The following is a 23,021-nucleotide window of genomic DNA, read 5'->3' on the forward strand; positions in this document are numbered from 1 at the left end:
TAAGCCAGTAAATTAATTAGGCTTTGCTATACAGCAATTTTATCTGAAATACGTAGCTCTTTCTTCCAGTTCCCTGAAAATACGCAAGCCTGAAAAAGCAGCACAGATAGGAACCAATCCACTTCAAGGGAAATCCAAACAGCATGGGGCAGATCCTTAGTGGAGTAAAGGATCTGCACTGATGAAGATGGGAAAGGAATAGTTTATGCCAGCCAGCAATCTGCTCTGCATCTGCAGACCAATTTATGAAAAAAAGGTGAGACACCATACATGGACCAGATGCATTATTGCAGTATAAAGCAAAAACAAGCTCTGCTGGGGATGTTCCAACATTCCTACACAAGATTTCACAGTGTATAAAAGTTACTTAATGTGAAAGAAAATCTTTTTTAACTGCAACCCCTCTGCATGGTTTGAAAGTGCTACCGTGGACAAGGTTTTCAAAGGCCACCCAACAAGCAATGCTCAACTAATATCTTCTTCATAGGGTGGCATATGAATAGCACATTTCAGTTTTAACAGACTGAAAAATCATTAACACAGCAATAAGGCTGAGACCTCAGAGCAATTTTCTCAATAAACACATTCCTTGACAATTATTATTTTTGCTCAAAGATGCATTTTGCTTTTGAGATAAGATTTTTCATGGTATCACAGCAATTAGCAAACGACAATCTCGAGTTATCAGTATCTTCATATGTTTTGTAATAAACAGGAATGCATAAAAATAAGCTTATTTATGAAATCCATTCTCTCCTCTATGAGGAAAGGGGCAGTTGATGAATTTCTGGAAAAGCTGAAAACTCCTCAGCAAATAATGCAGTGAACGTGATGAACCTCTATCTAATTATAAAAATGCTGTTTGCAAAACATTTTTTTCAGAGGTGTTCGATTTCAAGGGATCTGAAACAAATGAGGAGAGAAAGCACCAGAAGCAGTGGCCACAATTAAAGACACATATAACAAAGCTGATGAAATCAGATGAAAACTTGACTTCTTCACACACGTTCTAAGAGGTAAGAAAGATGTCAGGATGCAATGCTATTTTTGAATTACCAAACACTGCCACCATGCGCTCATTTCAAAGACTACCAGGCTGCTTGAAAAGAGGTATATTATAGAGGTACAAAAGATATTAAAAGATAAAGCAGATCAAATTTGTTGCTCTATTACATGTTTCTGTATAACGCAATAGTGATGACAACCTCAGAAAAGCTTGCAAGTACTTCTAGCTATTTGTGTTACACCTCTATAAGAACACATGGTTCTGTTTGTAACCCCTCCTATCATCATGATGGAGAGCACCAAGTAGAGAATGACAGTGGGAGAATCATGGACAAGCCAGATGCCTACCATAATTGATGTTTCATTGTATTTGTGCAGTGCCCATCTCAGTAAACTTCTAGTTCATCTTTAGGATTCGTAGAAGGTATCAAAACTCACAAATGTTCCCACAACTGCAACATAATTATTTCAGAGATTGACTTTTATTCAAATGTTTATGCATATAAACAAACCCATTCATATAATGATGGAGACAAAAGACTCAGTGAACTTCTTATAACATTAATTTTCACTCATTCTTATGTAAGCAGCAAAGGCTCTCTACTCTTACTTGAAAACTATATCCATTCCAACTTGAATTAAGAGCATTCTATTTATTATTATTTCATACAATCTCTCACCTGAAAACTCCCCTTGAGGTGTAAGGCAGGCAGAAGTGCACCTCCCTACTGAAAACTAGTATGATTACAGATGTTCCTCTTCTCATTTAACCGGGATATTCAAGAAGAAACAAAGGAATTCCAATGATTTAGTAAAAAAGATGGATACTTGATTTTTCTTGACACTTTTCTAAAACTTCTGTCACAAATTCTTTGAGTTGGGATGTCTAACATTAGCTGGTAAGATCATGAAGTATGAGGAACAAATATCAGCTATTTTTAATTAATACATATGGACACACATATAAATTGATTAATTGAATTCAGAAGAAACAACTGAAGAATCTTTACTCCTTCATCAGCATTATCTGGGTAAACAAAATATTTCAACAACCTTCCTTGGAGGATGCTGTACATTCTACATCTATGTGGAAGGCCAACAACTAAAACAACTGCAAGTAACACTTAGATGAAAGAACACCTTCTAAGAAAACATTCTTTGGTACAATTCTAGGTATTTGAAATTAGAATCACAGAACCATATAATGATTTGGGTTGGAAAGGACCTTAAGATCATCTTGTTCAAACCCCTCTGCCATGGGCAGGGAAAACTGCAGGAAAGATTGTATTTTGAAAAAAACCCGAAGAGTTACTTGAATGGCTAATGGATGACTAAGCAGTTTTGGACAGCTCAGCTTCAGAATTTATTCTGATTTGGACAAAAAGAAGTCAGAGCACTTTCATTTAAACATGATGTGTTTTGTCAGCATTACTCTTGCATGTACCCACTGGATGCTTTTGCTTATTCCAAGCTTCTTTTGCTCTTAGGAATACTGAGTGTTCACAGTCAAGATTCTTGCTAGTATCTTAAAACTCAAATTGACTGCAAACAGATGAAAAAGATTACCTGTCATGGTTTACACTGAAGAAGTCAGTTCAAGTAACTGATAAAGGCCAAACCCTATGACCTTTATCATGTCTCTTGCAATTTGCTCTTCCATGTGCTTTGTAGAATATACACTTACTCTGCAGCTCTATTCTGCAAGTCTTTTAACACCAGGGAGAAACTATAAGCCCTGCCTGTAGCTCTATTGGCAAATGACAGCATTAAGTCAGAATAAATTGGATTGTCTCACCCTGTTTCAGATTTGTTCAATAGATGGTAGAAGCATTCCCATCAGAGAGTTTCAGAGGTAGGAAAACAAACTGGAAAAACATCACTGACAAAATTGCCAGGAGTCCATCATGTTTCTTACTGCAGATTTAAAGCAGCAAATCCCATCCATGGCACTAATTAATAAAAGAGAAACTATCAATGTACTCCATCCTCAGTAAAAGCATACGAAGAGAACAACATGCAAGATCATTTTAGCAAAGTTTACATATAGGATAACTTATATTGCTGAAAATATACATCTATAGTCTATAAGGTGCTTTTCAGTACATGAACATACTTTCAAAAGGAGAGAGCAGGTCAGGTGTTAATGTACTTTTAAACCATGACTCTGTGTTTGGATTTCTTGATCTCTTTCCTACAGTAAATATGTAAAGCTTAAATAAATTTTTTGCTTACAACATTTACCACCATCAAAGCAAGTGTCATCATAAATGTCCCTACCAACCTACGCTTAGCAGATGTTAACATGTCTGAGCAGTCAATGGGTATAAAAAAAGCTTTCAAAAATATAATTAGGATTTGCCAACTCAAACTTTAAAAAGAGCCGAAATTTCAGACTGTGGCTCATACGCTGCATTTAATTCATTACTCTCTATTCCTAGTTTTTATCTTTCTTAGCTAGTTCACACTTCTTCACATCATGTATTTCCATAGTAACAAAAAAAACCCCATGGAAAGTGACATAGTTGTATTCCAAACACACACAATATGTTGCAAAAGTAACATAAAGGAAGCAATATGATATTCTTCATCCTCCACACCAAAAAAACCAAACTAGTAATTCTCTCACTGTCATTTCCAGTCAAGAAACACTGCAAAGAATCTTATTAAAAAGTAACTTGAATCTGTGATCCTTTGTAGAGCCAAACATTCTCCAGACATTACCCTCTGGTTTTAGTCTCCTCAGGAGAAAGCAAATGGATAGAGACTGGTGGTCTTCTGTGAATCTGTTCTTCAACTGCTGCATTCCTTTGAAATTCTACTCTTTGGAGATGAAAAAGGGGAAGAATTTATTTTGAAAAAACAAGTTATTAAAATTGATGTTGTGTGCAACAAGACGGTAACTTTTTGAACCATAATACATTTGTGACTGACTACATGCGAGTGCTCATTTATTCTGAAGGAGATTAACTTACTAACTAGATATTTATTGGGAATGAGCAGATGAAATTAAAGAAACACATATTGTGCAAAAGTTATTCCACCCTGTCTCCTTTAAATCCTAGTATATCGATAGCTGGTTACTGTGTTATCAGCTCTATCTCAGTGCAAGATCTGATTCTGTTTTGAACTAACAAGCACAGCTGCCAATGAGCACTACTTTCTGCTAAACGTTCATCATTTCTTAATCTGTTGATCAGTGTGTAACATGATTTCCAGTATATTTTAAAGTGAAAAATTACTTTTTGCATTTAAAATTTTCCAGAGCTTTTATTCATACCCTTTTCTTCAATATTTTCAGTAGAAAAATACAATAATAACAATAGAAAATTACAAAACACCAACCAAACAACAAAAAATCCAAGCTACAAAACACATAAACTTAAAGTAGAACCTGCATCATCCTGATTTAGCTCAGTAAATCTTTTTCACTGGATTTAGCAGTCTGTTCTTCAGAAGCTTGATCATAAGAACTCCCGTCTCAACAGTCACCTTCAAATAAAAAGAATAAATTTTGCATCCAAACTTTGACAGCGACTCATGATGTCTGACTTTGAATTAGACTCATCAAACTTGAGGACCCCGTAATTTTTAAGATATAACAATGTCCAAATGACCTTAAAGCCATTATGTAGTTAGCTGCATTAACATTAGCTTTCTTTCACTGATTCTCTTGATTTTTATCAAAGTCTTGTTTGTAAGCTCCAGGGTTTCATCCCACTTGTTTTTCTCAGGGCTGGTGTATGTCACCAAGTTCTCAGTATACTGCAAGACTGACTTCAAAAACCTACAAGAAATAAAACAAAAGAAGAAAAACTCAAGAAAGGATTTAAAAGGAAAAATAAAATAAAGAAAAATATCTCAATGCCTAATGGAAAGCGGCTAATGTCTCCAAATTTCCCAATCTCCCTCAGGATGGTCAATATATTAAAGATTTCTTCTACTTCTGGAAGAGAACCACTCCCTCATTCCCACAGTACCAAGTCATAATTTTCAGAACTGCAATTAAACACTTCCATAGAAAGAATGCAGTGATAAAATGTGTAATAGAATTTTCCCCAAATGGCTTCCTTTCCTTTCTCAGCAAACGATTCACAATGCCTAAGGTATCCAACCAGCTGTGAATGGACACACAAGGACTAAACAATTTTAAATATGGCTTTTATATATTAATATTTTTTTGAGTGATTGTTCTCTATCTATACTAAAGAAGAGTCTAGTAAAAATTAAAAATGTGAACAACTGGACCATATATTTTCAGTTAAGTAATTTTAGTTCTTGAGTGAACATTGTCTGAGGTATGATGATGATTATAATAAGAAGGATGACAATGTACTAAAAGTCATGCTGTTCCTTTTATTTTCTTTCTCTACATAATTTGTATTACAGATCAAAAAGGAATGTGTAAAATTTCCTGTTTTCAGAAAGTAAACTTATATACTCACTTTAGATACTGCTGATAATCTGAAGGATTCTTCTTACAAGCCAAATGAATGTTGACTAGTTCCACAGTCATCAACACTAAGATGAGCCGCAACATTGGAGACAAAAATTTAATGCTAGAAATAAGAAAAAATAATTTAAAATAAACAAACTAACCCCAAACTAAATACAAATCATTACTGTAATAAATTCTTCTGCATCCATCCTAAATAGCTGGATATTGTGGGAGACAAGGGGGGAGACGACTATGAAAAGTCCTTCAGCAAGGAGCAGAGCAAATATCAGTACTATAAATAAAGACTATAAATGATGAAGCCTCAAAAAGAGGAAAAAAAAAGAGTAACACATATAGTTAAGATTCCAAAGGAAACCTCATCAGCACCCATTAATCCATAGATAACAAAGTGGAATTAAACTGATTTGCAAGTATGTACCATGAGTTGTTAGTTTAAGCTATGTTTCTTAAATAAGATGGTTAACATTTTTAGGAACATAACTTGACCAAGAATACAATATTAACAATTTTCCCAGTTTTTAAAGTAGATTCATAAATCCCTGAAAAATACTTCTGAATAGGAACAAAATTAATGGAATACTAAAAAAATCTCTCTTCTATCTATAAAGATGCTGACCCAGGTATAATGATAAAAAGCAGAAATAAAGTAGGCACAGTCTTGAAAGCAGTTTAATCTATTACATTCAGATAAAATTTGAATGGCATTTATATGCTTAAATAGGAAAAATTAGCAACTAAAGAATTACACTGTAGCATTTATACTTTTATTTGAAAACTTGTAATTTACAGTGAAATAATCTAGCAACGCTAAAAATACCCACGAATTATTCTCCAATTTGAGATTTTGTTGTCATCTCAGTATTACTACAAAACAGACATCTGGGTTGACATTTTACTCTGAAATGGTTAACAAGAGCACATAACCACTGTTGGCGCTAAACTTCTAAGACAAAGCACTGAAAGCTAGCAACAGCAGCACATAGCCACTTTCTCATAAACCTAACCACGAAGTAAAGAAAAACCATCAGCCAACCTGCTCAGCATTTGTAGATAGTTATGTCTCTGGCGAGAACGTAGAGTCTTGTTCATCCACTGTTTGTATCTCAACTCGGTGCTGGCAATAACTTGTTCAGACACTTGATGGCACTGTGTGCTTATTTTACGGAGTACCACCAGTATTTCCAGAACACGTCTTGGAGAATAAAGTGTGCAAATACGTGTATCACACAGTTCAATCAACAGCCTTCAAAAAAGGAAGGAATTGTTAATTTTAATCTTTTGTTAGCTGGATTTAACATGAGATACATTTCAGATTTGGTGTGGTTTGATTAATCATGTTTTAACTCTGAAAACCTGGAAACAGGTTACTGCTACCTCCTGACTGAAAAACACAAGTATCTGTATCTATTTAGTAGGGGTGGTGATTGTGTTCTCTATCACTTTATAGAATATAAATACACAACTGCTGGTGATAAATATGTTTCCCATTTCAGATCAAAGAAATATGACCACAGTAAAGAAAACTGCCTGGCTGAAATGATATACTGAACACATCAAATCACAGCAGGGTTGTGGTTGAAGCCTCCCACCATAGTTCAATTCACAATGAATTAACATCTACCATAATAAAACTCATTCAAACAAATGGCATTAATTAGTCCTTCCATTAGTGTGTGGTCTTTCTTCTGTGAAGAACAAGAAGCAGATTTCACATTTCCCAAAATGCAGGTGGTGGAGCTATTGTTTTAATCAACACCACAACAGAATATGCTTTGTTGAAGCACTCAAATATCTTTCTGCTGTCATATTCTGATCTGCTAAACTAATGCGTCACACATCACTTTAAATACTTTGTTCTTAAAGAAATGTCTCTTAATCTCCCTCATGATCAAATTACCTCTGAGACAGCAAAACATTAATGACTAGAAGTTATAAAGGCAGAAAACTCTACAAATGGTTTAATACTTTAGTAATTGGGCTTCTTTTTCATAAATAAGTGCAGAATGGTAGATAGAAAACAGAAGGCACACATGCTATGTTAAGTAAAGCAACAGATAAAGTTTTCCTTGCACTATCCTATCCATGCCTAACAGGTGTGATTATGAGAGTTTTGTTCCGATCTATTTATTCAGTCACAGGACTCTTAAAACTTCTGTAAGAGTGACAACTAAAAGTGTTTTGATCATTATTCCAAGTCAGATATAATTGGAACTACCATACCTCCAAGCCTGACAAGAGTGCAACAAGATATCTTCTATTTCAGAATCTGATACTAAAGCATGTAAGAATAGAATTATGTAGCTACGTATTATTTTAAATGCCACACACAGCTGTGACACCAAGCACATTAAAATCAATTTCCAATGCAGTTTTAGCACACAAAACAGAGTAAAACAAACTAAATATAGCCAGTATATAAATATTTAAAGCATATTGCTTCCCCAGTCTGCAAGAACAATGGTAAATTTTCTCATGCAGATTTCCAAGTAAGATCTCTACTGTAATGATGTCCCAAATCTACAATTTTCATTTTGAAGATGATGCTCAGCTGCATTCTTAAAACATTTAGATTAAATCAGCAGCAATATCAGAAAAGTGCATGCAATATTTCAAGCATTGCTCTAAAATAAGATCAATGAGTAACTCAGGTTTGAGAGTGCTCGTGTTGGGATGTGTGGAGAAGCTGACAGTGGGAATCAGCAGGATGTGAAACTTACCTCTCTGTTAGGACATTATTGATTGGATCATCTGAACTACAGCAATTCTGGGGCATGTATTGTTGCAACTGAGACAGAATTTCAGATATCATAAAAATTAAAGTACTAGCTTCTGTATTTCCTTCCAATCTTAAAAACAAAAGAAAAAAAATAATTTGAGATTATAAAACTGTGTAGTACTCATTATTTCTCAAATAGCATAGATCAAAATGCAGATTCTGAGGGCAGAGTTATATTCAGTGTCCACTCTCTGATATTATGATTCTTTTCCCTCTACCTTATGAGCCTGATTTTGTTTCTCCAAATATACCTAACTTTTTTTTAGTCTCAGCATTCTTTTGAAGCCCTCAGCCCTCTTAACACTCCATTCATCAAAATCCTGCAGCATATTGAGTATGTGGTAGATACACTGAATTCTCTTCTCTCAGCTATAAACAAGTATAATTTCCTCCAGTGATATTACTCTTGACTTCCTCCTTTTCAAATAACAAGAGAACATTACATTCTTTTTATGAGTAATACCTCATGTAAAGTCTTCCACTGATTAGCTTACCAAGCCCTGTTCAGAATCAGCAATTGTTTTCTGTTTTATATCTGGCACATCTTTTTTTTAAAATTGTGAAACTCTTAAACTTTAGTTTAACTTCCTCAGAAACTCTTCAGCATCTTTTCAGAAATAGAATATGGAGTCACTAACACCTTTGTGTGTTTCAGATGTCTTCTCATTCCCTTTAAGTTAGCATACTGTTGATTGTATAGTATCTGTACTGATGCATATAGCACAGATTAAGCTAAAAAGAGCAAAGGGGTCTTCTCACAACCCCTGTGGTATCTATTACCTTCCTAGTAAAGTATTTGAAGAGACATTTCACCATCTCAAATCCCATTCTTCATCACTACCTTGAGAATTACTTTTTTTTTTGTTTTTTCATATACATACCCTTTTATTGTTTGAACATGCTCCTCAGGCACTGTTGGCAATTCAGGCCATAAATGAATGCTCTTCATACATTCCACTACCTCAAAAATACACCATGAAAAATGTTATGTAAAGTATAGCCTTTGACAGCCAGGACAATATATTTTATTTTCCTTAGTGGCATTTTTAGAAAAAAACTGCAACAGGCAGTAAGGTACTTGTTCAGTAGTCATAACTGTGCAAGCTGACATCAATTGTTAAGGATCATGTAAGGTCAAAATGTCTTGATGTACACTTTTATGCTAAAACATCATTTGAATAAACTGATTTACTACTGTTTCGTCCCTTTTTTTAATATAAAACCATGAATTTTGTAACATTCAGTTTGAATGCTGTCAAAAATTAAAAGCACAAAGTATGCTTACTGCAATCTCAATTCACTAGAGGAACATATTCAAGCAGTTCAATAATTCAGAGTGATCAGCAGAGAACCGTCACAGCACTTGAAAGCAGATTTTGCTTCAGTGACAGAATCTTAATCAGCTGGCTTTCATACGCCAAAAACCTTAGTCATAGCATAATCGAAGATGACCAGCAACATGATGACACCAAACACAGTGTTCTTGACATAAGAAAGCACAAGGAGACTAAGAAAACTACAGAACAGCAAATATTCAGGCAAGAATAAAACTATTCAGTGATCTATAGCACAAACACAGCATCAATTGCATCAACAGTAGCGTGCTTAATTACATCTCATTTTAGCAACTGTAAATTCTGAAAGATAAAAATAAAAAGATTACAAAAAAAATGTAAGATTCTAACTTTTTGATACAATCAAAGCGTGAAGACAACAATTGGACCATTCTTAGAGATTAGGAATTTTAAGGAGTGAAATGCTTTCACAGTTGGAAGTACATACCTGTTTCTTGAGTCGGGAAATTGGATGAAATCGAGAGCAGTAGCAACTTGCACAGTTCATCAGTGCTTTTATGACCATGTGTTCCTGATTTACAAAATCACACACAATACACAACGGTTTCTTTAAATTGTCCTAATCATATACAGACCTAGATCTATACTTAATTTTATGCAAGCCACCTATAGTACTGAAGTCAATAAAGACTTCCAAATGTCTGAGGGCTGAAAGCAGTAATCAGCACAGTGAGTGTTTAAAGCTTAATTTCTTTGACACATTTTAACTATGAAACCTGACAGCAGCTGACAGAAAAGCAACCAAGTACTCCCCTAATGCAGCAGCATGCAATATATCTTGTTACACTAACAAGAGCTGCAACTAATAAATGGAAGATTTATCTCACAGGTTGGTGTATGACATTGAAATAAGTAATCCCCAATATTAAGAGGAAACTGGGGTGAACATATATAGTAATTGCTAATGTTGAGAAACATGCACTGCTAGACAAAAGGTGTTCACAAATTCAGAGCATGTAGTTAGATACAAATAACACCTCCATTAATGAGCCACCATTATATAGTGTCTCTGAGACAAAAAATCTCAAACATTACATACCTCAGTGGCTGAGCTACAGCTGTTCTACAAACCTTTCACATAATTCAGCATATGAAAAGGCTAGGTATTGATACAATTCGACAAACAAAATAAAGTGGAATCACTAAAACTTTTGGATCAACCATATGAATCAGAAGTGTTTAAGTAAACAAATTAAGGTACAGTGAGAAAGGGTCACCTTTAGGAAAACTGCCTGTATTTATTTCACTACAAAACTCCAAAAAATTGTACTTTCATAATCTTTATGTGGAGGAATACCTCATTTCCATGAAAAACTGCTGTCAGAAAAGATTCAGTCCTAAGACATTCTGAAATCGACTTGGCATCCAAAGCAAATGAAAAAAAATCTTCTGAGAACATACTGATCCTACCTTAAAAGCAAACATGTCCTCATCTGAGAATCTGCAGAGAAGAGTAATTGCAAATGCAACTATCTGATTAGCTACTTCTCTGGGAAATGCTTCTAGATTGATCTCTCCATGGCTTAAACGATCTCTTATACGTGGACCCTCCTGGTGGTTCAACAAATCCCAAAGAAATTCCTGCAGAAACACCAAGCATATAGAACTTTATTCCATGTATATTCCTGCTGAATAGAATACATTCAGTATACAAAATACCTCTGAAAGGTAAGTATGTGATCATGTCTATAGGAAAGGAGCATTTAGATAGTCAGAAAAAACAATGCAAGCTATACTTGTATCAAAAAAAAAAAAAAAAAGGGGGGCGGGTGGATGACAAAAGAAAAAAACCCAACAAAACCAAACAAAAAAACCCCAAACAGACAACCAATAAAAAAAAAAAAAACAAAACCAAAACCCTGACCAAACAACAAAGAAACAAACCATAAACTTTTAAAACACTTGCCATGGCCGGCTCCTCAAGAACTGCGGGGAGCTGGTTGACTTCTTCATTATCCAAATGCTTTGCTAGCATCTAGAGAAAAAGTAATTTGAATAGAAGCCTATTATTGAAAGCCAAACACTCAAAGAAAAAACACCAAATTCACTGGTTTCCCTAATTTTAAGGAATTATTTCCACCACACAAGAACCAAGTTGCCTAATTATTAGTGACAGATAATTTGAGATAAATCAAGATAGTTGTAAAATTGAATATTTCCACTTGCAGTGTTTATTTACATTTATTTTGAGTAACTGAATTTAGGAAAAATGACAATGTTTCTGCAAGATGAAGAAATTAAAGATAAAAATATTTAGAAGAAATTAAACTCTGCTCATTAAAATTTCTATTATTTGTTATATTATCTGGGAATTCCAGATTTTCCATGTTTTCTGGCCACCATCTTCTGTTTGGAAAAAAAATTAGAAATAATGTCTTATTCAACACAAGAAAGTTCTTTCTGCTCTCCAGTAATGGGAAACATGCATGTGCTTGAATTCTGACACTGATCCATATTAAAAAAAAAATTCAAAAAACCCACACATACCTCATCGAAAGTGGTGTAGAGCGCAGAAGACTAGAATAAAAGACAGTATTATTTGATTTTCAAATGAAAACAATTAACTAGACATGTACACCGAGCTTACATTAATTCATTTGCATGAGATACCAAAAGTGCATGAATTGCAAATAAACTAAACGACAAAAGGGACTTCCAGATTTTGTGCCAAGTTTCTTAAAATATATATAACATGATCTACTTTCCACCCTAAATTACTGTTTCTGAACACTAACCTGCAAGTGCTTTTTCAGACCTCTTTTACTGGCAGGTATTTTTACAAAAACCATAAGAGGCATTCATGAACTCCACTGGAAATTTGTAAATAATGTTCCACAACTGACTGAAAAAATTTTTGGGGGAGAATCTGTAAATATTTAGACATTATACTTCTAGAATAACTATTTTGCAAATATTTTTAAGCACTAAACCAAAATTGACTTTAGACAGAAATTTTACCTCAGCTGTTAGCAATCGATTTGGACATTTATTGGTTGTAGTGAAAAGCAATCTAAGTCCAACTTCCAGCTGAGGAAGTAAGAGAATCACACAGTCAGCATACCTGAAAAAATAACAGACATAGACAAAGAGGTTTTCCTCCCTTATAAATACAATCCTAATGGAAATTAAAGCCATCTCAGGCTTATACTCTCAGGCCAAAGAACCCAGACCAAAATTCCTCTGTAATGTACTTTATAAACAAACAATAAATGACAAGCTGTGCCCAAGAGAAGCTGACCACCAAATTCAAACCAGCTCAGAGATGAGAATAACTTACAAAAAAGTGGAGCATAAGTGAGGAAAACAAAATGTTAATAATTGAAGATTTGTTTCCACTTGTTTTGTAAAACTGCACGTTTTGCTACACCTCCTGCAGTTCTTTTTAGGTTTCAAATATAGTTTATAATCCTAATTGGCATAAAATAAAGTCTACAAACTCTCTGAGACCACCACAACAATGCATAACTAGATATTGTTTGCAATCTAAAAATGCTGCTATTATTCTTTAAATATAAATATATTATTTTTACATTCTACTAAAAAAAACCCCCAAACCAACTAAAATTGTTACCTGCTTTGCTTGAAAGCTGTTAAAGCAGCCATCCAAAATGGTATCATTGTTTTTAATACAAAACTGGACAGGTTTACTAGCTCTTCAGCTATGGAAACTACTTCATGATTAAGATCTGCAAGTTAGCAAACCAGCATTGAAAAATGACATACAATCTATGGTTTACTAATTAGTTCTTAATATTTCACTGAAAATGTAAGATTATTTCAGCATTTGTAAAGGGAGACTTGAAAGCTATCCAGTTTATTTTAACTATGCAAGTACAATGGTAGTCACATTTCACATGAGGAATTGAGTATATAAGATTGCATTTTTATCGATAATGTAAAATTACAGAGTAAAACCAGTTAAAAAGTCACGGCTGCTTTTTACTGAGATTAAAAGACTACACAGCAACCGGACGCAGCTTGTGTCAAATTACTTGTTCTCTACCTACTTCAGATACTTCAAAAAAGTGTAATACGTATTAATCATTTTAATTCAGTAAGAATCAGTACAGTAGTATGAACATTTGAACAAGAACATTGTTCCTACTTTATCAATTTTCTATGCTGACATACAGCATAACAAATTCACACTTCACACTTCAATATAATGTAATATAATGAAACTCACACTTATGAATTCACATTTTAAATATCCAAAAGAAAGCTTAAAATGGCAATTGAACTTTATTACAGTAGGTGCTGTTTCAAAGCATATCAACAGCTATAGGACTTATCCTACATGATGATTGGAACGTCATCAGATCGATCTGGTTCCCAAAAGCCCTATCTCAGTTGTGTGAGCAGATACGCCACTGGCAGATTGATGACATAGCACAAACTACATCATGACCACCACTGACACCAAGATTCCTCCTGTGCTGTTACTGCTTTAAAAAGAGTAGGAATAACTCAAAAAAGGTCTGTAGCCAGAGAGATGAGAAGATCTTAATCTGACACTCCAGTTCCTTCCCTGAAAAAAGCATCAGTGTACTGAAGAGTACAGTGTACTGTTCTTTACTCTGTTTCACCACTATCTTCCCAGTAAGATGCAGGGCACTCCTACTGGGACCCTTGCAGCTAGAACCCACTGATTTTGGAAAGAATTAGATTTTCTAAAGGCAAATCAGATGACTGTTACATGAAAAAAACTCTCATCATCAAAAACCTGGAATATACAGTTTAAGTCTTTTAAAAGCAGTAACGCTACACATTTCAAATTGTTACAATTATTTTAGAATGTAGTATTTTTTGATTCAATAGTCAGTGGAACTGCGTACGTATTAAAAAAGTTTCACAGAATCATAGAATAGTTAGGGCTGGAAAGGACCTTAAGATCATCTAGTTCCAAACTCCCTGCCATGGGCAGAGACACCTCACATTAAACCATGTCACTCAAGGCTATGTCCAACCTCGCCTTGAACACCACCAGGAATGGAGCATTCACAACTTCCTTGGGCAACCCATTCCAGTGCCTCACCACCCTTACAGTAAAGAACTTCTTCCTTATATCCAATCTAAACTTAATCTGTTTTAAGTTTGAATCCATTACCCCCTTGCCCTATCACTACAGTCCCTAATGAAGAGTCCCTCTCCAGCATCTTTATAGTCCCCCTTCAGATACTGGAAGGCTGCTATGAGGTCTCCACACAGCCTTCTCTTCTCCAGGCTGAACAGCCCCAACTTTCTCAGCCTATCTTCATACGGGAGGTGCTCCAGTCCCCTGATCATCCTCGTGGCCCTCCTCTGGACTTGTTCCAACAGTTCTATGTCCTTTTTATGCTGAGGACACCAGAACTGTGCACAATACTCTAAGCGAGGTCTCAAGACAGCAGAGTACTACTTGTATGACTGATTCATCTAATGCCAGTGTATACAGGTAGAGGTATCTTTAAGATTCAATCAACAGTACTTTTGGACAATGAAAGAATAGCAAATATAGTATGACAAAAACTTGCTAATGGTTCAGTACTTGCCTGGAAATATATCAAGCTCCTCTAAGCTAACGAAGATCACGTAAGGTCGATGTACTAAAATGCATTTATTTTGTAGAAGATACGTTTGTAACAACTGACCCAATCCTGCAGTTAAAAAAAGCAGCATAGCACAATATCTAGGGAGAATACCATAATATGTTAGAAAGGCCTATATAACTAAATCTTTTATAAAGAATCAACATTTCTGGGTTGAGAATAAAGTTTGGGGTTTTCTTTTTATCTTTCAAAGGCCATCCAAAACCTGGGTTCCCTATCTCTTTTGAGTAGGGGCCGTTAATACAATTGCATTCACAAGCATGAAAAAACTATGCAGAATAAGGAAAAAAGCATCACTGTATTCTATACTGGCTGACTGTAGCTCCTCCTCTCCCATTCCTCTGCCTTTCATTCTGAGTTATGCCTGACTGCTCCGACAGACAATGAACTAGGTTTCAGAAAAAGATTTTCAGCTTTCTTGTTTTTCCTGCTAATAAAAAATACACTGGACCTAAAACTGACCAAATTTATAATGACTGAAGTATTCTATGGAAATCTCTTCCCAAATGAAGCAGCAGCAGCAGCAAGGAAAAGTGTCACGATACTGCTGGAGGCCTTAGGACTTTTTTTTCTTTTTTTTTTTAGTACAAGCAGTAAGTTTTACTAATGGCTTTTTAAGCATTCTCAAGTCTGACTTACTTTGCAGGAATTTCTTTTGGGGATGCAAACCCATGCCACAAAACATTACGAAGATTCAGACCATATGGAGATCCAATGAATACCCTCAGTACATTCATCTGATTAAAAAAGCAAAGTGGTTACTACATGAAGAAATCAATTATTTATCACCTGTCTCATTCCCTGACAGAAAATTTCAGATGTTATCGAGAAACTACAATGTCTACTGTCAAGATAACTGGCCACAGCTTGTCACAGTAACAGCAACTCTTTATTTGCAATTCCCAGTGTTCTCTGAAAGACAATCTTTCAGCATAATTGTACATGCTCTAGAATACAATACAGGAAGAACAAAACTAATTATTAGACATTCCAAACAGTTATTGCACACAAACAAGTAAGATTAAGATTAGGTCTTACTTCTTGTAGTGTAAATTCACTACAATTTCACACAAATTAACAAAAATACAGAATTTGTGTTCAAAGCTGCATCCTCAGATCATTATCAATCAAAAAGGGAAACTTTGTTTTTATTTTCTAACTGTAAGAATTGAGCTATTCCACATTCTATCAAAATTTAATAAATAATCCTTATACCAATAATAGAGTGGCTAACAATACAAGCTTCTACAGTTCACATTCAGTATTTTGTCGTAACAAAGAATTTACGTTTGCAAACTGTATGCAAAAGATCACCTACTCTGCTTACACAGATTGCAAATTTAATATTTTATTCTTCTTATTATGCTTTTGCACATGAGGATGAACAAACTAGTTTCCTCTATTTTGAAAAATTTTAGTGTCATAAACCTTACTACAGTGATGGTGAAGGGGAACACAGTTTGTCAGAAACAGTGCCAGATGTGCATTTTCAAGCTATGCAACTCAGAAAGAGGCAGACAACTCTGCAGTATGCTCACCTCCTTGAGAGATATGTGATATTTTACACACACAGGGTTTTTTCATGTAGAAAAGCAATCCTGCCTTTAAAATATTTCAAATTACAATAGTCACTATTTTTCCCATATATCCCCAGCCTGTAATATGTATAAAATTAAAGTTTTTCCAATATATTACAGAATTTGTAAACTCATCTTCAGTGAAAGCAAAGGCTGTGCTTGGAAATCTGCCATTTGGCAAGAAGAAAACCAGTTCAACACTTATTACTCATTTCAAAACTATGCACTTACTACAGCTTGTCCAAAGACAACTGCAAGCTGCTCAGAAGCAAGCAAGTCTCTTAGAAGGAAAGGGCAATCTTTACCAATCAGTAAATACACCTATTAAAACAAACAAACAAAAGCAAACCAGATAACATAAGTAATTCAGTATACTTCTCTGTATTTCAAACATACAACTTGACTATTTCACCCATGCTGCATGCTCCTGCCCTGCCTCACAGAAGTTACTACACCATCAGATCTTTCGTGAAAGGTATGCTGCTCCCTGTTTCAGTTAAGTAAGTCAGAGCAATAAGGACCTACCATATGTACACTGATTGAGCAAATTTTGCTCTTTTTAAATCAAACTCACACAAGCAACTCTAACAGCACAGGTGAAGGAGTCCCAGATGTTTCCATCAGCAAAACTGGATACAGAAAATAACGTGTGTCCAACTTAAAATGCAGCTGAGCTACTACTGTACTACTATAGTATAGTGTCACCTCACTTTCTCACCATGCAAGTAAATGTAAGAGCTTATTCTCATCTCGTAAACCCAAATCTGGAATAGGCCTCTCGTGCTGGCACTTACATCACCCAAGGCTCGTTCCAGGCATGATGTTAGCTTCATTAATCCAAGAGCAACTTCTGTAGTTTGTGTATATTGTAGAACATCAAATATTTCAAGAAATAACTGTATGATGGGGGAGAGGAAGAATGCTGTGTTAAAACAGAGGGAACAATCAAACAGTCAAAAGCACAGAAAAAATTAAATATTCCTCTGTGATAGTTGCTATACAAATATAGAAAGAAAACCATGCCAACAACATGAAAATGTAGATGCCTGGAAAGAAAACGTCCTAGAGCACTTCTTGTATTTTTGGTCACAATGTATCTAGTGCTTTACATCTATATAAATTAACAATAACTTTACATGGTAAAAATTGGTACTAAGCACAGATCATTAGAAAAACAAAATGCCACCATCTTAGGTTAGAATAGGCCCAGAACCTCATGTTTTCTGATTTAAAACCTAATTAGAAAGTCAGGAAAATTAGAAGCAACTATGTATAAAGAATGACAATCAGTTACAAATTCTAAGTATTTTCGTACATTGATATCTCTTCTGTGTTCTGAAATTAAACTTCCCCAAAGGGTTCATATACTAAAATACAAATTGTCAACAGAAATCTCCATACCTCTGTGCAGTTGGTCCAGTGGAACCACAATGCATACTGAATTAAAAATTGCTCCTTGGTCAGAGATTTGAAGTGCAAATAAACAGATTCACATACAGGTCCTAATGATCGTATACTTTTGATATAATCCACACTTTGATCTTAAATTGAAAAATAGAAGATGATTAGAGTACCAAACCTGCCAAAGATCCAATATTTTAAAACTCACAGGGAGTAAAACCTTGTGTGCATATTTATGACAAAGAATTTTACCTAAACTATTTTAGCACAATTAATACAGTACAATTTACTATCCAAAATAGATAAGATACAGAAAAGTAAAAGCGTAGTGTGAAACCAGGTAACATCCAAGTACCTTCTCCAAAACACAACAAACCAAAACCAAACAAACCAACCAAAATCAAAACCACCACCAAAACCAACCAACCAAAAGCAAACAAAAAAACACCTCACCACAACAAAACAAAAAACCCCAAAACTTAATGGAAGCAAAGAGGATTATTACATTCTGATTTTGCTGAAATGGGAAGAACCTACTAGTGCACATAAATTCCACATCAAGACGGAAGCTAGTGCAGGCTCAGAGGGATCACCACCTATACCCTTTAAAGAATGCAGATGGATACAGATACCACCTTACAGAGTGGTATCAACTGCTCCTCTTTGGTGGGACACTGTCATAGGAAAAGAAATTCTTCTGATTTACTGAAAGATATTGCTTGAAGCAGAAGCATGTATCATTTCTGGAAATTAATAATAGAGATTGTATGATGCAATTTAGCAAATTAAAATTCAATTAGTTCATCAGGGCATAAATACTTTGTTTTGATTAAAGCAATTAACAAAATAATTATAAACTGTTCTACAAACAGAAGGGGAACCAAACAGTACTTCTGTACAAGCTAAAGCTGGGGAAACAAAAAAAAGCCTAAGCAACAGCAGGAATACTGATGGCACTAGCATGTTTTAGATTTACTGAAAAAAAGAAAAAAAAAAGATATAAAGAACACAGAAGAAAGCAATCATGAGGTAGGAGAGAAGCAGAACTGAACCCTTTATGAACTGAACCCTTTATGTACAGGCACAGGAAGCTGAGAACCAAGACGAGAGAGAAAGCAAAGGAGCAGCTACTTATGTAGCACAGATTACATGAATCTTAGGAGCCAGCAATAACTAAATACCAAATGTGGAGGAAAAATTTAAAGCTGCTTGTAGATATGAACTGTATGTATTCTAATCTGCAGCAAAACTAATGCTGTACTGTGATAAAATATTATAACCAAGCTAGGACTGCTATGAACTGTACTGAGATTCTGCATTAATGTATCACCAACCTGATTCAAGGTAACACACATGCTCTGTAACAGCTTGCCAACATACTTCGCCATTTTCAGATAAAATATTATTAATATCATAGGTGTCTTTCTTCTCAAATCCAACTTTGCAAATCAGATAATGCACAGGTAGAGAAAGACAAGTAGTGACCGAGTCTGACAATGCCATCTACAACACACACACAGAAAAATAAAGAGTCTTTGTATTAAGAAAGTATACGAAACAAAATTATCATTAAAGCACACCCATAAGCACAGACATATAGATCACACAGCATCTGTATGCAAGTTGTTAAGGTTAACAATGCAACCTTCATCTATGCATATAACGAAAGGAACTCCGAGCAGAACCACCTTGTGGAAAACTGAGGGGAAGAATTGCTCTACTTGCATAACGCCAGGATGGTATATTTCTGAATGTTAGATCTAGTGAACTGATGTCAAGATAAACTGGGATCTTTTGCTTCAGTCCATCTATACCTGTTCGGTGTAATTTCTGAGTCCGCAGAGAAAATGATGCTACTTCAAGTAAAACCAAGGCCTTCAGTCCTTATGAACAGCAAAATCGGTGGCAGGAAAAGAGGGAAGGGGGAGAGGAAAATGACATGTGAATTCTGTATTAACTGGTAGAACAATCTAAACATAAATGTTATTTGCACATTAGTCTAAACAGAAAGATGGACGGATACAGAAGCACACATTTAAATTAAAGAATTTGGAAAGATAGAAATACTTATGCTAAAAGGAGGAAAATCCTTCTGATTTGGTAAAAAAAAAACAAAACCAAAAACAAAAACTCATTAATTAAACTCATTAATGAAACAGAAAAAATAGAAATGGTTTGAAAATGAAGTATCACAATGAATATAAAAAGACTCCATTAAACATTTTTTTTCCTCTTTAATTAGGTGGTGGATTTGACCCTCACAGTACACGATTTCTGAATTCAAGGCGTCAAGGAGGAATTATACGTATACATGGGTAACAGCACACAGCAGGTATGGCAGTTCGTACCAGGAACCGACATTAGCTGCCTTCAGGAGTATCCTATCTACCAAAAAAAAAAAAAAAAAAACCAAAAAAACAAAAAACACCAACAACAAAAACCACAAAACAAACAAACAAAAAACTATAACGTTCACACAACATATAATTCAGCCCTCTGCCTTACTTTGCGTCCTGCTTCCCATTTCACTGTCAGAGACAGGAGGTAAAACATGATCACCGCCGCCCTTTACTGCCTAGAACAGACCCGATACGGAGCAGGCAGCTGCCGTTTTCAGGGAGCGTGACCAAGCGCCGGGTTCCACTTGTGGCTGACACCCCCCTCCCGCAGCACCAGCACATTCCCCAGGCCGGCAGCAATCCAGGGCCTAAAGCCCCCGATCTGCCCTTTCTCGCTGACAGCACTCACCCCGCCATAGATCTGTACTGCTATTACCTCCGCTACGGCTGGACGCACCCGCTCTACGTCACGACGCCGGGCGTGACGCCTGGCTCGCGCAGGAAGAGCCCCGCCTTGGCAGAGGGCTGGTTCACGCCGCGGTGGGTGAAGGTGCAGTTGGTCCGCGGCACTTCGGCGGGAGCGGCAGAGGAGAAGAAGAGAGGAAAGGCGAGGCGATCTAGATCTTCACTTCCCCTCCCCTCGGGGAAAGCGGCGCTGTTTGCCGCAAACCCCAGAGATGTGCTCCAAGGCGCAGAAGTTCGACGTTCCGGTGCTGCAGGGCTTGGTGGATAAAGGCAGCATGAGCGGCCGCCTGGCAGCCCCGCCGGGTTAAGCCGCTGGCGGCTGCGGCATTCCAGCTGTGTGGGAAGGGAACGGGTGTGAGGGCAGCGGTAACGGCCGCAACGGCCGCACCGCCCGCCCGTCAGGTAGCCCGAGCGCGGGCTGGTTAGGGTGCGGTGGGCCGTGTCCTCCCGCTCCGTTGTGGTCGCCTGAGGCAGGAGCGCTGGCTCGGCCTGTAGCGCTTCAGCTGCTGATGGAAGGAGGGAGTGATGGGGCTTGGGCCCTTAGGAGGGCCGATGAAGTGGGAGAATGCGGGGCTCGGTGTGTGCTTAAAAGGTGAGTGTGATCTTGTGCAAACTTGTACCAGAAGTGCTGCTGCCATCTGGTTTATACTAGGTTTGAGATAGCTTGTCCCCTTTCCACTTGGTCAAATGGCATGTTCATATCAACCTTGCAGTTGGTATGCTGCCTCACGCGTTCGGAGGCAAAGTTGTTACAAGCTTGTGAAAGTAAAAAGAAGGCAAGAGTGGGGCTCCTTTTAGTGGTGCAGTCTTTCCAGCTTGGGGTGCTACTTTAGGTTCTCTAGGTTAGGAAGTGTGTCCTCTTTTGAAGAAATAACCAAGAACTAATTCTTTCATTATAAAACAAATATTGTTAAACAGACTTACCACCAAACGGCATTTCTTTCAAATAGCAAAAGCTTTCTTCTCTCAATATGCTTATTTCTGTGTGTCCAAGGTTAAGCCTATCTAAGAGTGTACAGTTATGTAAGAACAGGATTTTGTACAGTCACAGAATCATAGAATAGTTAGGGTTGGAAAGGGCCTTAAGATCATCTAGTTCCAACCCACCTGCCATGGGCAGGGACACCTCACACTAAACCATGCCACCCAAGGCCGCATCCAACCTGGCCTTGAACACCACCAGGAATGGAGCATTCAGAATTTCCTTGGGCAATCCATTCCAGTGCCTCACCACCCTTACAGTAAAGAACTTCTTCCTTATATCCAGTCTAAACTTAACCTGTTTAAGTTTTAACCCGTTACCCCTTGTCCTATCACTACAGTCCCTAATGAAGACTCCCTCCCCAGCATCCTTATACACCCCTTTCAGATACTGGAAGGCTGCTATGAGGTCTCCATGCAGCCTTCTCTTCTCCAGGCTGAACAGCCCTAACTTTCTTAGCCTGTCTTCATACAGGAAGTGCTCCAGTCCCCTGATCATCCTCGTGGCCCTCCTCTGGACTTGTTCCAACAGTTCCATGTCCTTTTCATGTTGAGGACACCAGAACTGCACACAATAATCCAAATGTGGTCTCAAGTGAGCAGAGTAGAGGGGTAGGATCACCTCCTTCAGCCTGCTGGTCACGCTTCTTTTGATGCAGCCCAGGATATGGTTGGCTTTCTGGGCTGCGAGTGCACACTTCCAGCTCATGTTCAGTTTCTCATTGACCAACACCTCGAAGTCTTTCTCTGCAGGGCTGCTCTGAATCTCTTCTCTGCCCAACCTGTAGCTGTGCCTAGGATTGCTCCAACCCAGGTGTAGGACCTTGCATTTGGTTTGGTTAAACTTCATGAGGTTGGCATCAGCCCACCTCACAAGAATGTTAAGGTCCCTCTGGATGGCATTCCTTCCCTTCAGTGTATTAACTGGACCACACAGCTTGGTGTTATTGGCAAACTTGCTGAGGGCGCACTCAATCCCACTGTCCATGTCGCCAACATAGCTGTTGAGCAAGACCGATCCCAACACCGATCCCTGAGGGACACCACCCGTTACTGGTCTCCAGGCGGACATTGAGCC

General features: G+C 36.9%; 1 protein-coding gene across 7 annotated transcripts; it reads right to left on the reverse strand.

Annotated features, from left to right (window-relative positions):
* Nucleotides 1-1,508: 1,508 nt before the first annotated feature.
* On the reverse strand, nucleotides 1,509-21,137 carry ERMARD (ER membrane associated RNA degradation). 7 transcript variants are annotated; one of them, XR_013956756.1, is made up of 17 exons: nucleotides 20,664-21,135; nucleotides 19,493-19,661; nucleotides 18,159-18,298; nucleotides 17,552-17,653; nucleotides 16,989-17,078; nucleotides 15,820-15,917; nucleotides 12,551-12,653; nucleotides 12,080-12,109; nucleotides 11,499-11,567; nucleotides 11,003-11,173; nucleotides 10,020-10,103; nucleotides 9,119-9,198; nucleotides 8,179-8,307; nucleotides 6,495-6,704; nucleotides 5,448-5,561; nucleotides 4,397-4,789; nucleotides 1,509-3,825 (listed from the first exon to the last, which is right to left on the reverse strand). XR_013956756.1 is itself a non-coding variant. In XM_080617049.1 (17 exons), exons 1-16 carry the CDS (start codon nucleotides 20,709-20,711, stop codon nucleotides 4,630-4,632), a joined length of 1,797 nt encoding a protein of 598 aa, XP_080473175.1. In that variant the 5' UTR covers nucleotides 20,712-21,137; the 3' UTR covers nucleotides 1,509-4,494; nucleotides 4,620-4,629. The 7 variants fall into 7 exon arrangements, 6 of the variants coding, with proteins under 6 accessions (XP_080473175.1, XP_080473177.1, XP_080473176.1 ...); XM_080617049.1 differs by having other exon boundaries at nucleotides 1,509-4,494; nucleotides 4,620-4,789; nucleotides 20,664-21,137; XM_080617051.1 differs by adding an exon at nucleotides 19,973-20,041 and having other exon boundaries at nucleotides 1,509-4,789; nucleotides 20,907-21,135.
* Nucleotides 21,138-23,021: the final 1,884 nt, after the last annotated feature.

The sequence above is a fragment of the Psittacula echo genome, assembly GCF_963264785.1.
Source record: "Psittacula echo genome assembly, chromosome: 4".
Taxonomy (NCBI): domain Eukaryota; kingdom Metazoa; phylum Chordata; class Aves; order Psittaciformes; family Psittacidae; genus Psittacula; species Psittacula echo.